Source organism: Callionymus lyra, chromosome 16 (genome assembly GCF_982586985.1).
Source record: "Callionymus lyra chromosome 16, fCalLyr1.hap1.1, whole genome shotgun sequence".
In the NCBI taxonomy this organism is placed as follows: Eukaryota; Metazoa; Chordata; class Actinopteri; order Syngnathiformes; family Callionymidae; genus Callionymus; species Callionymus lyra.
Genome location: NC_141833.1, coordinates 23,948,132 through 23,963,943, shown reverse-complemented (window position 1 = coordinate 23,963,943; position 15,812 = coordinate 23,948,132). Strand labels below are relative to the sequence as shown.

Here is a 15,812-nt window from a genome sequence, read left to right as displayed (position 1 = left end):
ACGATGATAACCATCATTTAATCTCATCTTCCAGGGTAACGCCAGCTTAGACATCCAGAATGTCAACCAGCAGACGGCGCTGCACCTGGCCGTGGAGCGCCAACACACCCAGATAGTCCGGGTGAGTGTTCTCTTCATCACTTCATCGTTTATGATGTTCCAGCTCGTCCTGCGGGTGGAGACCCCCACGTGGCTCGGTTCTGCTGTGCCTCCCTCTAGCGGTCAGAACGAGGAGCGCAGCCGCGATTATAACTCACTGTCGAGCGAGAGACGTCTTTAATGCGGCGTGAAATGATGGCTGTTTGTATTGAGTTTGTCTCCATGTCGTCGTAGCTGCTGGTGCGAGCCGAGGCCAAGCTGGACGTGCAGGACAAGGACGGAGACACGCCGCTGCACGAGGCCCTGCGTCATCACACGCTCTCACAGCTGCGGCAGCTGCAGGACATGCAGGACGTCAGCAAGGTGGAGCCGTGGGAGCCCAGCAAGAACACGGTACTTGTTCGGATGATGAGCGACGAGGAGGCGCGACGAGGAGGCGCAACGAGGAGGCGCAGATAGACGAGCCTTTACACTCAAACATGATGGAAAAAAGGGTTTAAAATAATCTCAGTTCAACTGTAGTTTTTTAGATCTTTGAGAGAAACTGGCGAGTGAAGCAGTTTAAGAAGAATAATTAATATTGTGATTCATCAGGATATTTCTCTTGTAATCCTACAGTCATTGTGTAGTTTAATCAATATAATAATAAATATAATTAATATGTAACTTATCTTCAGGCCTGAAATAAAACGTAGAATTTTTGATCTTTGAGAGAAACTGGAGAGTAAAAGCAGTTTAAGAAGAATAATTAATATTGTGATTCATCAGGATATTTCTCTTGTAATACTACAGTAATTTATTATTGTTTAATCAACACAATAATACATATAATTAACATGTAACTTCTCTCCAGGCCCTGCATGTTAAAATGAGATAATAAAATATCTTTATTCAACTTTAAAAGTGTAAAAATAAAAACCCTGAACGGGTGATAAGAAACTTCCTCATTGAAATGTAGACATTTTGAGTTAAAACCATTTGATGATATAAAATGACTTTCTTTTTTTGTAACCAATTTTAAACCAAATTTAGTAGATCCTGAGAATAATAATTAAATTAACACGAGAAAACGTTCCTTTTTTTGGTCGTATTTTTGTGACATTTGGTTTTATTTTTAACAATCTTGACTCGCACAGTAGCAAACTTTATTATTATTATTATTGTTATTATTGTTATTGTTATTTGTATCATTATTATTATAGTTATAATAATTATAATTATTATTGTTATTATAATTATTATTGTTATTATAATTATTGTTATTATTATTATTGTTGTTATTATTGTTATTGTTGTTGTTATTATTGTTATTATTATTATTATTATTATTTTGTAATCCCTTCACCGCTGACCAAGAGAGAGTCTTTAGATCGGGTCAGTCCTGTGACGACTATCTACTGTTAAACCAGGCGAGTCACACATCAGTCCATGTTATCTGGAGTCACACGAGCGTCTCTCCTCAGCTGATCATGGGTCTGAGCACACAAGGCGCCGAGAAGAAGAGCGCCGCGTCCATCGCCTGCTTCCTCGCCGCCAACGGCGCCGACCTGTCGGTCCGCAACAAGAAGGGTCAGTCTCCGCTGGACCTGTGTCCGGACCCCAGTCTCTGCAAAGCTCTGGCCAAGTGTCACAAGGAGAAGAGCAGGTAAAGTTGACGAGAACTTCATTGACTTCACTTTTGTTTGTATCTCGTTCACTTCTAAGGTAGTGCTCGACGTGTTCTCTCAGGCCAAGCGCCACCTAGTGGTGGGAGAATTTCTACTTTGCATTCAAATATGAACAGATTTTAAAAATCTGTCTGAATTTATTATTGTGACTTTGATTTTAAAAACCGTTTTTAATGTAGTTATATTGCTATTTTTTAGGTGCAAATATTATTATGTGTCTGTTATAATTGAGTTAATGTGTGTTTAGTTTATGTCACAATCTTTAGATGAGACCAGAACCAATCAAAAGTAAAAAAAAGTGAATCAGCAGGAGAGTCAAGATGGTTGTATGTAAATATAGAGTTTAGTTGCACTAGTTTAGGTTTATATTAAATAAAGAAAATACCACATTTTTCAAAACGACTTGCACTTCAGACATTTATCATTTAACAGAAACGACCTCCGGTCTAAACCTGTCTTTCTGAACGTGACCCAAACGTCTGTGACCCAAATAAAATGAAAGATCGTATCAACGTGGTTTGAACTGAGGTTTAATACAATATGTTGTTTATTAACTTATCAGAAGGTTCTTCAAGTTTCACTTTAATTTCAACATGTTATTCCTTTGTGCATGTATTGTGTTGTTCTCCTCACTGAAGTGTCGACACTAACGCAACTCTCTGTTGACACAGTAGCGTCAGTGGCTCACCTGAGTTGATGCGCTCGGTTCTGTGCAGTGGTCAGGTGGGAACACGAAGTCCGTCTCTGAACAGCAACATGGAGTCTCTGGACGAGTGTATGGTGTGTTCGGACATGAAGCGAGACACTCTCTTCGGCCCGTGTGGACACATCGCCACCTGCTCGCTGTGCTCCCCGCGGGTCAAGAAGTGTCTCATCTGCAAGGACCAGGTCCAGTCCAGGACTAAGGTACCGCCTCACGGTCCAGAACCACAGCAGTGTGACTGACAGGTGTCGTCCACAGATCGAGGAGTGCGTCGTCTGCTCCGACAAAAAGGCGTCTGTGCTGTTCCAGCCCTGTGGTCACATGTGCGCTTGTGAGAGTGAGTTACTTCCTGTTCGTCAGCGAGACTGACCTCATCTTATCACATCTTATCTCATCTTCTCTTCTCTCATCTTATCTCATCTTCTCTTCTCTTATCTCATCTTATCACATCTTATCTCATCTTCTCTCATCTTCTCTCATCTTATCACATCTTATCACATCTTATCTCATCTTATCACATCTTATCTCATCTTCTCTCATATAATCTTATCTCATGTCATCTTCTCTTCTCTTTTCTTCTCTCATCTTCTCTTCTCTCATTTTTATCTTATCTTATCTCATCTTATCTTCTCTCATAATATCTCATCTCCTCTTCTCTCATCTTCTCTCATCTTCTCTTCTCTCATATTATCTCATCTCTTCTCTCATCTCATCTTCTCTCATCTCATCTCATATCATCTTCTCTTATCTTATCTCATCTTATCTAATCTTCTCTCATCTCATCTCATCTTATCTAATCTTCTCTTCTCTCATCTTTTGTCATCTTCTCTCATCTTATCTCATCTTCTCTTCTCTCATCTTAATTCATCTTCTCTCATCTTCTCTTCTCTCATCTTCTCTCATCTTCTCTCATCTTATCTCATCTTCTCTTCTCTCATCTTAATTCATCTTCTCTCATCTTCTCTTCTCTCATCTTCTCTCATCTCATCTTCTCTTCTCTCATCTTAATTCATCTTCTCTCATCTTCTCTCATCTTCTCTTCTCTCATCTTATCTCATCTCATCTTATACTATCTTATCTCGTCTTATCTTATTTTCTCTCATCTTCTCTTATCTTATCTCATCTTCTCTTCTCTCATCTTAATTCATCTTCTCTCATCTTCTCTTCTCTCATCTTCTCTCATCTCATCTTCTCTTCTCTCATCTTAATTCATCTTCTCTCATCTTCTCTCATCTTCTCTTCTCTCATCTTATCTTATCTCATCTCATCTTATACTATCTTATCTCGTCTTATCTTATTTTCTCTCATCTTCTCTCATCTTATCTCATCTTATACTATCTTATCTCATCTTCTCTCATTTTATCTTATACTATCTTATCTCATCTTATCTCGTCTTCTTCCCTCAGACTGTGCCAACCTCATGAAGAAGTGCGTACAGTGTCGGGCTGTGGTCGAACGTCGCACTCCCTTTGTCCTCTGCTGCGGAGGGAAAGGTATGGAGGATGATGATGATGATGATGCCGCTGATGATGATGATGATGATGATGATGAAAATGATGATGATGATGACATTAGTGAGTGAATCTACCACACATCCTTTTAATTCTTTTCTCTTCTTTTCTTTCCTTTCTTTATTGAATTGATCACCTTACATGTGTTTTAGTTCATTGTTTTTCTTTAGTGTTTATTGTTTGTTTGAACTCATTGTATTCACGTTTTTGCTTTGTTTAATTTCCTTAAGATAAAAGATGACGTTAGTGATGTATTTTGTTATTGTTTAAAGTCTTCCGTTACTTTATGACAGTTAATCAAACACTTTATAATATTATTATATTATATTAACTTAGACTAGAGCTGCACGATATTGGAAATATGTGCGATATTCGATATCAGTGTCTTGACTTGTCTTTTTGCTTTCACCTAAAAATGTAGCCGCGAGCAGGAGTGAGTACTGTAGTGAAGGTCCAGGGGTTTATAGAAGGAAGACGATGCGATATTTCCCGCACTTTATAAGACGCACACGTAACACTTTATAAATGACGCTAACAACTTAGCTTGTTAGCATACGGTGAAGACGGACAGGTTTGTTTGGAAGTTCACGATCTTATAAGAAAACAACTGAGACGAGATGAAAAGTTCTTACAATATGTTGCTTTAACAAAGGAGGTTGAAAGAGACGAGTGACTGGATCACTAGTGTTTGACTAGATCATAAGTTAGTATTACTTCACTGGATCACTAGTGTTTGACTAGATCATAAGTTAGTATTACTTCACTGGATCACTAGTGTTTGACTAGATCATAAGTTAGTATTACTTCACTGGATCACTAGTGTTTGACTAGATCATAAGTTAGTATTACTTCACTGGATCACTAGTGTTTGACTAGATCATAAGTTAGTATTACTTCACTGGATCACTAGTGTTTGACTAGATCATAAGTTAGTATTACTTCACTGGATCACTAGTGTTTGACTAGATCATAAGTTAGTATTACTTCACTGGATCACTAGTGTTTGACTAGATCATAAGTTAGTATTACTTCACTGGATCACTAGTGTTTGACTAGATCATAAGTTAGTATTACTTCACTGGATCACTAGTGTTTGACTAGATCATAAGTTAGTATTACTTCACTGGATCACCAGTGTTTGACTAGATCATAAGTTAGTATTACTTCACTGGATCACTAGTGTTTGACTAGATCATAACTTAGTATTACTTCACTGGATATACTGAGTCAAGACGTGTCGCCATAGCAACCGAGCCTAACACAGTTCACAGACGGACGGAGACGTAAACAACAACGAGACATAGAAGTACAAATTGACAACTTTACAGAACGTGACACTGATTGATCGAAGTGAGCATTTAAGAAATGTTTTATTTAAACAATAAAAAATGATAAATGGTCACATATTTTCGATGCGTATCAAACGTGACAATATCACAATATCGATATTTTTTCCATATATCGTGCAGCATTAATTTAGACGATGATTCAACAGAGAGTTTTGCTGTGAAATGTTATTATTTTATGACTTAATGCTTTAAGAAGCAGACATTTATCACTAGTTTGATCTTTAATAAATATGTTTTAAACAGTTTTATTAAAGAAGTTTATGTATAGAAGTATTTTAGTTTCATCAGAATGTTGAATTTTAACATTTCACTTGAAAACTCACGTCATCGTCTGCAAAAGTTACAATGAAGCGGACATTTTTTACTGGACTTTTTTATCATTTATACAATATATGTTTTAATTATTTAACTTACAATATCAAACTCTATGTGTAAGAAAAATAAATGTATCATTTAGAAAATAAATTTCTTTCATCAATTATTTAGAAAAACAAATTAAATCTATAAATAAACGATTGATTTAATTCAAAGTTTCAACATTTAAAATGTCAAATTCCTTCAATATTCTGATGAAACTGTAAACAAAACAATGTTAATACTGGAGACAGAATCTCATGGAGTCTAAGATGATATATTTATTGTGTACATTCACTGCTAAAGTTAAACATGTTATTGAATATGTTCAAGGATGAAACAGGTGTTTAAAGTCAACAAGTTTCTCATTTCCTGCTTCCTTCTCTCCTCACCTGAGCCTCACCTGAGCCTCTGTTGTTGACTCTGCTGGTGTTATAACCATGTGACCGTCCTCAGCAGGAAGCACTAACAACTCCATCCCTGGAGGATCTCAAGATGTTCTTCAGCCCAACAACCTGGCCCTGAGTTGGTGTGAGTCTCTCGTTCCTCTGTGTCGCGCTGCAGCTGCTCCAGGCGCCCGCGGGGGGCGCTGTTGGCTTGAGTTAGACGTGACCAGGTGTTGACGACACTGACGTCGGTAACATCTTCTCTAGAGGTCAAGGTTCTTCTTCACCTGCAGGAGTCACACCTGTTGAGATCTGAACCAGAACTGTTGTTGTCGTGACGACTCCATGATGGACACAAACACACTTTTCATTAGTTAATGATCACAACAGAAGTTTCATGAACACACATGTTTCAGTGATGAACTCACAAAACACTGTAGGACACAAACTATTCCATTAGTGTGTATGTAGAGTGTTTGAGTTGTGTGTAACAGACACACATATTATTGTGTAGTCTCACTTGGGTGTGTGTAGTATCACAATACAACAATACACAGTGATATACAGTGATAGTGTAGTAACAAACATCAGCTTTAAAAGCTGCTGGACTCACTGTATCCTCTCGTCCTCAGTCATTGCCGAGATTGCACAGGATTTCAATGTTTAACTGTGGAGGACGTAGTGACTGCTGCCATCTAGAGGCCACACGTGTTATTGCAAAAATAATTCTTAAAAAAATGAACAATGAGGGGGAAATAAAAAAATGTTAATTTAAATGTTTAAAAAGAATTGTGATTATTTAAGTGTACAAATATTTTATTAAACCTCTCACTTGACACGTGTATACTTAAGTTAGCGAATGCTAATATACTTAAGTTAGCTAATGCTAATATACTTAAGTTAGCTAATGCTCATATACTTAAGTTAGCTAATGCTCATATACTTAAGTTAGCTAATGCTAATATACTAAAGTTAGCTAATGCTGATATATTTAAGTTAGCTAATGCTGATATACTTAAGTTAGCTAATGCGGATATACTAAAGTTAGCTGATAATATACTTAAGTTAGCTGATACTAATATACTTAAGTTAGCTAATGCTAACATACTAAAGTTAGCTAATGTTTATAAACTAAAGTTAGCTAATGCTGATATACTTAAGTTAGCTAATGCTAACTTACTAAAGTTAGCTAATGTTTATAAACTAAAGTTAGCTAATGCTAATATACTTAAATTAGCTAATGCTGATATACTAAAGTTAGCTAATGCTGATATACTAAAGTTAGCTAATGCTGATATACTTAAGTTAGCTAATGCTGATATACTAAAGTTAGCTAATGCTAATATACTTAAATAATCTAATGCTAATCTACTTAAATAATCTAATGCTAATCTACTTAAATTAGCTAATGCAAATATACTTAAGTTAGCCAATGCAAATATACTAAAGTTAGCTAATGCAAATATACTAAAGTTAGCTAATGCAAATATACTAAAGTTAGCCAATGCAAATATACTAAAGTTAGCCAATGCAAATATACTAAAGTTAGCCAATGCAAATATACTAAAGTTAGCTAATGCTAATATACTTAAGTTAGCTAATGCTAATATACTAAAGTTAGCTAATGCTAATATACTTAAGTTAGCTAATGCTAATATACTAAAGTTAGCCAATGCAAATATACTTAAGTTAGCTAATGCTGATATACTAAAGTTAGCTAATGCTAATATACTTAAATAAGCTAATGCTAATCTACTTAAGTTAGCTAATGCAAATATACTAAAGTTAGCTAATGCAAATATACTAAAGTTAGCCAATGCAAATATACTAAAGTTAGCCAATGCAAATATACTAAAGTTAGCTAATGCTAATATACTTAAGTTAGCTAATGCTAATATACTAAAATCAGCTAATGCTAATATACTAAATTGACCCCTGAGTTTGAGACCCTGGTTTATGGTGTTTTAATTGTGTGGATCTTCTTCATCATCTTCCTCTTCATCACAGCGAGCGGGAACATCCCGGGTCTGCAGCGAGACAAAGATAACACCAACGTCAACGCAGACGTGCAGAAGCTTCAGCAGCAGCTGCAGGACATCAAGGAGCAGGTGAGCGACGCACCTGAGCGACGCACCTGAGCAACACACCTGAGTGACACGTCTTGTGTTGCAGACCATGTGTCCCGTGTGTCTGGACCGGCTGAAGAACATGATCTTCATGTGTGGACACGGCACCTGCCAGCTGTGCGGCGACCGCATGAGCGAGTGTCCGATCTGCCGCAAGGCCATCGAGCGCCGGATCCTGCTGTACTAGGCTCCGCCCCCTCACGCCACGCTACACACCAGCTGCTGTGCTCCAGCCTGCCAGGAGAGGGCGCCCCAGCTTCTCCATCTCACGTCTCCGACGCTTCTGTTCCTGCAAAGACTTTTTTCTTTTTCAACTTCCTGGAAGTGTTTATCGGACGTTTGACGGTCGTGTTTATGCAACTGTTCGTTCTCCTCACACCAGTATGCAAGACTCGAGCGCTCGCGTCGCGTCCAGATCCACTTCCTGTCGAGCTAACCGTCGTTCAGCGGATGCTAACGTGCTAACGCTAGGTGGCGTGAGACGCTCGTGTTCACGTGTTTGACGGCGAAGGAATGTGTCTCACTCCCGACATGTAGCCTCGACTCAACATTCTCTGCCTTAACACACGAAGGCAGGCGCTCGCTTTCTCCACCGACATCTCCGTGAGACTCTTTTCTACTTTCTTTCCAGTCGTCCTTCTTTCCGTCGGCATGAATGTGGACGACGTCGCGGAGACTCTGTGTCGCTGCTCGTGGTTTTAAGAAGAGCTGATGAATAAAGTTGTCAATGGAGCCGCGTTTGCTTCTCGTCGTCATGACGCCCGTGTGTCGCGTGTTGATGATGTCATCAGTGTCGTCAGAATGTTGTTGGAATGTTGCTGTTTTCAAGCATCTCTTTATTTTTATCATTTCATTCTATAAGTTGTGTATTTAATGGTTAAATTTGAATAAATCTAATTTTGACATTAGATTAATTTATATTGTTTAAATTTCATATTTGATTAATTAATTTATAATTGAATTGATTTTATAAAAAAGTCATTTTATTTGTTAATGTTTTGATTTTAATTACAATTAAATATATATATATATATATATTTACACTAAATTCAATATTTTTTTTAAATCAACTGCGTTGTGCACTTTTAGTTTGTCACGTGATCGTCTGAGCGTCACGTGATCGTCTGGTTTGTCATGTGATCGTCTAGTTTGTCACATGATCGTCTAGTTCGTCACGTGATCGTCTGGTTTGTCACGTGATCGTCTGGTTCGTCACGTGATCGTCTAGTTTGTCACGTGATCGTCTAGTTTGTCACGTGATCGTCTGGTTCGTCACGTGATCGTCTGGTTTGTCACGTGATCGTCTAGTTTGTCACGTGATCGTCTAGTTTGTCACGTGATCGTCTAGTTTGTCACGTGATCGTCTGGTTTGTCACGTGATCGTCTGGTTTGTCACGTGATCGTCTGGTTCGTCACGTGATCGTCTGGTTCGTCACGTGATCTTCTAGTTTGTCACGTGATCGTCTGGTTCGTCACGTGATCGTCTGGTTCGTCACGTGATCTTCTAGTTTGTCACGTGATCGTCTGGTTTGTCACGTGATCGTCTGGTTTGTCACGTGATCGTCTGGTTTGTCACGTGATCGTCTGGTTTGTCACGTGATCGTCTGGTTTGTCACGTGATCGTCTGGTTTGTCACGTGATCGTCTGGTTTGTCACGTGATCGTCTGGTTCGTCACGTGATCGTCTGGTTCGTCACGTGATCGTCTAGTTCGTCACGTGATCGTCTAGTTCGTCACGTGATCGTCTAGTTCGTCACGTGATCGTCTAGTTCGTCACGTGATCGTCTAGTTCGTCACGTGATCGTCTAGTTCGTCACGTGATCGTCTAGTTTGTCACGTGATCGTCTAGTTCGTCACGTGATCGTCTAGTTCGTCACGTGATCGTCTAGTTTGTCACGTGATCGTCTAGTTTGTCACGTGATCGTCTAGTTTGTCACGTGATCGTCTAGTTTGTCACGTGATCGTCTAATTTGTCACGTGATCGTCTAGTTTGTCACGTGATCGTCTAGTTTGTCACGTGATCGTCTAGTTTGTCATGTGATCGTCTAGTTTGTCACGTGATCGTCTAGTTGGTCATGTGATCGTCTAGTTTGTCACTTGATCGTCTAGTTTGTCACGTGATCATCTAGTTTGTCACGTGATCATCGGAGCGTCATGTGATCGTCTAGTTTGTCACGTGATCGTCTAGTTTGTCACGTGATCATCTAGTTTGTCACGTGATCATCGGAGCGTCACGTGATTGTCTAGTTTGTCACGTGATCATCGGAGCGTCACGTGATCGTCTAGTTTGTCACGTGATCGTCTGAGCGTCATGTGATCGTCTGAGCGACATGTGATCGTCTGAGCGTCTCGTGATCGTCTGAGCGTCACGTGATCGTCTCGTTTGTCACGTGATTGTCTAGTTTGTCACGTGATCGTCTAGTTTGTCACGTGATCGTCTAGTTTGTCACGTGATCGTCTAGATCGTCACGTGATCGTCTAGTTCGTCACGTGATCGTCTAGTTTGTCATGTGATCTTCTAGTTTGTCACGTGATCGTCTAGTTCGTCACGTGATCGTCTAGTTCGTCACGTGATCGTCTAGTTCGTCATGTGATCGTCTAGTTCGTCACGTGATCGTCTAGTTTGTCACGTGATCGTCTAGTTTATCATGTGATCGTCTAGTTTGTCATGTGATCATCTAGTTTGTCACGTGATCATCTAGTTTGTCATGTGATCGTCTAGTTTGTCACGTGATCGTCTAGTTTGTCACGTGATCATCTAGTTTGTCACGTGATCGTCTAGTTTGTCACGTGATCATCTAGTTTGTCATGTGATCGTCTAGTTTGTCACGTGATCGTCTAGTTTGTCACGTGATCATCTAGTTTGTCACGTGATCGTCTAGTTTGTCACGTGATCGTCTAGTTTGTCATGTGATCGTCTAGTTTGTCATGTGATCGTCTAGTTCGTCACATGATCGTCTAGTTTGTCATGTGATCGTCTAGTTTGTCACGTGATCATCTGAACGTCACATGATCGTCTAGTTTGTCATGTGATCGTCTAGTTTGTCACGTGATCGTCTAGTTTGTCATGTGATCGTCTAGTTTGTCATGTGATCGTCTAGTTTGTCACGTGATCGTCTAGTTTGTCATGTGATCGTCTAGTTTGTCACATGATGGTCTAGTTTGTCACGTGATCGTCTAGTTTGTCACGTGATCACCTGCGCGTCACATGATTGGCTGAAACTTTGAACGACGTTTTTATATTGAATTTAAAAGACTGAATTAAAAAATACTGAATTTATAAAATGTATTTTAAAAACATTGGATTTAAAACATCAAACTTTATGTGTAAAATCAAAATCATTCATTTTGGGTAAAAAATTCTCATTTTTTAATTTGATTTAAAGACATTTGAACAAACAGAAACAGATCAATGTTCTGACGACACTGATCGTCTCTTCAGCCGGAGACGCTTCATCTTCACGAGCCGGAGACGCTGCTATCTCTGGTCCTGGTCCTGGGAGGGTCTTCAGGCCAGAGGTTGTTTCTCCCTCACTGGGGGGTCGACGGTTCTTCTCTGCAGGAGCCGGAGCTGGAGCTGGACCCCCTGCGGAGGCGTCAGGACGAGCTGCTGAGAAACACTGACCAGGGTCTCCACAGACTCCAGACGTAAATAGAAGTGACTCCATGTTCATCGTCACTCACACGTCAGCTGCAGGTCTTTGATGCGCCACGAGGGGGCAGCACACGTGCAGGTCTTCAAAGATGAACGAAAATGAATTCGTTTATACAATAAATAAATGTATAAATAATACAATAAATAAATGTATAAATAATACAATAAATAAATGTATAAATAATACAATAAATGAATTTATAGATAATACAATAAATAAATGTATAAATAATACAATAAATAAATGTATAAATAAAACTATAAATTAATTGATAAATAATACTATAAATAAAATCAAAGTGAGCATAACTTAGACGATTGAAACTAAATTGAAAAATATTATTTTAAATCTTAAATAATAATAATAATAATAGACAAAACACGTTATTAAATCTCAAATGAAAGTTTTAATAAAGTTAATAAATGATAATGTAGTGAAAGTAACTAAACTAGCGTTTGATGATTCTGAGCGAAATGATTTGATCATAAATGATGTTTAAATAACTGAACTAATGTTGAGTTGATTAACTTTAATAAAGTAAATATCAACTAAGAATAATAAAACATTGAATTAATCCTATAAATTCAACCTAGTTTAGTTTAACTTTAACTAACTTGATGTTATTTGTGACTCAAATATGTTGTTAATGTTCAATAATCTACTTTATTTTATGAAACTTTAACATACAAACATCATTTGAATTCCAAAGAAATTAAGTTTGAATCATTTTCTGAAGCGTCAATAATTTTGAAATATTTACAAACTTCATTAAAAGTTTTAATTAGATTAGATTTAAAGATTTTAATTTAAAAACAATCCTGAAGCTTCTGTTTCTTTCAAACAAATATAGTTTATTAAACATCAATGAATTAAAACCTCGTGTTCAGAACAAAATGAATCAAATGATTTTTGCAGAAAAATATTTTAAAGAGAAAAAAGTGAATTTGAATGAATTAGAAGTAATTTAATTAAAAAGTTTATTTAAAAACTGCACAAACATTATTGAATAAAGTATTAATTCTAAAAGCCTGGATCAATGAATGAGGTCAACTGTATTTATTTGATAGAATATAAACGCACGCACACACTCACACACACACACACTCACGCACACACACACACACACACACACACACACGCACGCACACACACACACACACACACACACACACTCACGCACACACACACACACACACAAGCTCGTTGGTTCCATGTTGGAAGCTTCGATCCACGAGCGTCTGAAGGTCTTTTTCTTCAGTCACTCGGTTCACATTGAATTTATGACTTTATGACGAACAAAGTTCACGTGTTTGGACGAGTGTTCAAGACGTGTGTGTGTTTGTGTGGGTCTAGGTGTGTGTAGGTGTGTGTTTGTAGTTGTGTAGGTGTTAGTGTGTGTTGTTGTGTAGGTGTGTGAGGCGACAACTCAGTTGCAGAAGATTCATTTTTACTGCATCTACGTTCAGAGAAGAGTGAACAACATGTGCTGTGATTGTGTGCGTGTGTGTGTGTGCGTGTGCGTGTGCATGTTCGTGCGTGTGTGTGGGTGTGAGTGTGTTGTTGTTGTACCTGAGCGAGCAGCTCCACCTCCGCAGTAAAGTCATAAACTCTCCTCACAACCAGATCTGATGCTTTTATTGAGCTCAGAGTCACAGCCTGTAGGGGGCGCTAGAGGCGCTAGAGGCGCTAGAGACGCTGCTGCTGAGAAACTGTTGAAATAATAACTTTATTTACTCTTTATTATCATGACTTTAAAACACTTTGACTCAGAATCATCTTCAAACATGTTTTAATTGACAGAAGACGAAACTATTTTATCTCTAAGTTTCTATATTTGTTTTTAAAACGACTTTAATTTATGTTTATTGTGTTTTTGGATAAAAGTAAACATTAGTAAATAAATAAAGTACAAGAAATAAAACATTTACATTAAAGTGATTCAATAAAAGTTAAATACAAAGTTCGTTTTTTATTTTAATTTTTAAACGTGAACAAATATTTTATTGTTAATTATAATGATTTAAAAAATAAAGTCACGATTGTTTTTCTACTTTAACACATTTATTTATTTATATTGTTTTTTTTTTTAACTTAAACATTTTTGATCGAAAAGTTTATTTGTTTTTCTATTTGAACTTCATTTAAAATGATTTAAAATAAACTTTAATGACTAATTATATTTAAAACATGTTTGTTTTCAAACGTTTAAAACAGCAAAAGATACTTTTACTTGAAAATAAAAGTATATTTGTTTTAACGATAATTCAAATGACATTGAAGTACATTTCTGTGTTTAGAAACTGAATGAATGACCGTCGGCTTCCAACTCCGGAGCGACCTTTGACCCCGTGTTTTGTGACCCACTCGTCCTTATCAAGCGGCCTGATTGCGGCCCCGAGCCGTGAGTCTCATTTACAGTGTAAATGTTATCGTTTGAATCACACGTTAAACACGTTAAACACGTTAAACACGTTAAAATCATGGATAAATGAAGTTTACGAGCTTCGATGAAACTTCTCGATGAAAACCTCGCTTTCTTTGAATTTAATTCACAGTTTGAGTTCGTTTCCGCGACGACATTGATCGTGTGTGTGTGTGTGTGTGTGTGAGTGTGTGTGTGAGTGTGTGTGTGTGTGTCTGGCAGCAGCTTATCAAGGATTATCTTAGAAACAGTGTGTTATCATAATTGCTGACTTAATAATTCTATAAACGTGTGGAAGTTCAACCTTTGGCTGCTGTAAACTGTAAACTCACCAGTGTTTCCACGGATCCACTGATGAAAGAGGAACTGCTAATAATTAATGACGGTTTTTAACGACGACACGTCCGCGTACAGCAGCACGTGCTAATGCTAATGCTAACGCTGTCCACGGTTCAAGAAGAAATTAATGTTTATTAGTGTTTCATGAATGTTTGTTAACGAGATTGTGTTCATTCATTAAAACCTAGAAATTAAATAATTTATGTGCTTTTATCAGACGTAGCTAGAGCTGCTAATGTAGCTAGCATTAAGCTAGAGCTGCTAATGTAGCTAGCATTAAGCTAGAGCTGCTAATGTAGCTAGCATTAAGCTAATGCTGCTAATAAAGCTTAGGAGCAACAGTCTGGAAGGATTTCTCTCCTCTGGTCCGGAAGTTCAGGAACCATCAGTAGATTCTGATCCACAGACCTCAGAGCCCGAGCTGGGGTGTAAGTCTGGATCAGATCATGAAGGTCTGACCATGAATAGATCTGAAAGTAAGAACCAGAATTTTAAAATGATCCTGAAAGAAGCCAGTGAAGAGTTTGAAGGAGAAATGTGAGTTCTTCTACTAGAGCGGCTCAGAATTCTGGCTGCAGAGTAGCTAGCATTATGCTAGCGCTGATCATTCTGAGCTAAATGTGCTAATTATGTTTTTTAACCAACAAAATCATAAACATATAGAACTAAAATAAAAGATATAAAAACGTAAACCAACAGTTCAGTGAATATTAAACTAAAAGTGAAATAAAATCTAAAGTTAAATCTTCAAAACTTGACCTACTTTAGATTTTCTTTACATTATTGTGTGAATTTGTGATCAATGACTAAATTAATTGTTTTTAAAATTCAATGTAACGTCGATCGATCATCAATAAATATTGATCGTACTTTAATGTATATAAAGATAAACTTGTAAGTGATGAGAAATGAAGTATTTGTTGCTGATTTTAAAATAATAATTTGAATTAAGTTTATCTTATTAACATATTTAGATTTTAAGTTTATTTCATGTTCTTTAACTTCATTAAAAAATGTATTATTACTTTTACTTATTTCAGTATTGTTTGAAGTTTTGTAACATTTTACATAAACAAGTATTTATTTGAATATATAATATATATATATATAATATTTTATTAGTTTAATAATTAAAAAGTGTTTTTTCAACTGAACTCTTGAGCAAAACTGACGTGAGTAAAATATAAAACACAATAAATAA

The 15,812-nt window shown here is 37.3% G+C and overlaps 1 protein-coding gene across 4 annotated transcripts in view; it reads left to right on the top strand.

Annotated features, from left to right (window-relative positions):
• The window catches only part of mib1 (MIB E3 ubiquitin protein ligase 1), a 62,886-nt gene extending 53,953 nt beyond the window's left edge, over window positions 1-8,933 (top strand). Inside the window, exons 14-22 of one of the 4 annotated variants that reach the window (XM_087811089.1) lie at window positions 35-121; window positions 334-492; window positions 1,563-1,744; window positions 2,438-2,672; window positions 2,728-2,806; window positions 3,876-3,962; window positions 6,143-6,214; window positions 8,077-8,177; window positions 8,242-8,933. In XM_087811089.1, the coding sequence (XP_087667215.1) occupies window positions 35-121; window positions 334-492; window positions 1,563-1,744; window positions 2,438-2,672; window positions 2,728-2,806; window positions 3,876-3,962; window positions 6,143-6,214; window positions 8,077-8,177; window positions 8,242-8,382 (1,143 nt within the window). In that variant the 3' untranslated portion in view covers window positions 8,383-8,933. Of the gene's footprint in view, window positions 1-34; window positions 122-333; window positions 493-1,562; window positions 1,745-2,437; window positions 2,673-2,727; window positions 2,807-3,875; window positions 4,044-6,139; window positions 6,215-8,076; window positions 8,178-8,241 lie in introns of all 4 variants that reach the window. The other 3 variants (XM_087811088.1, XM_087811087.1, XM_087811086.1) reach the window with 3 other exon arrangements.
• Window positions 8,934-15,812: the final 6,879 nt, after the last annotated feature.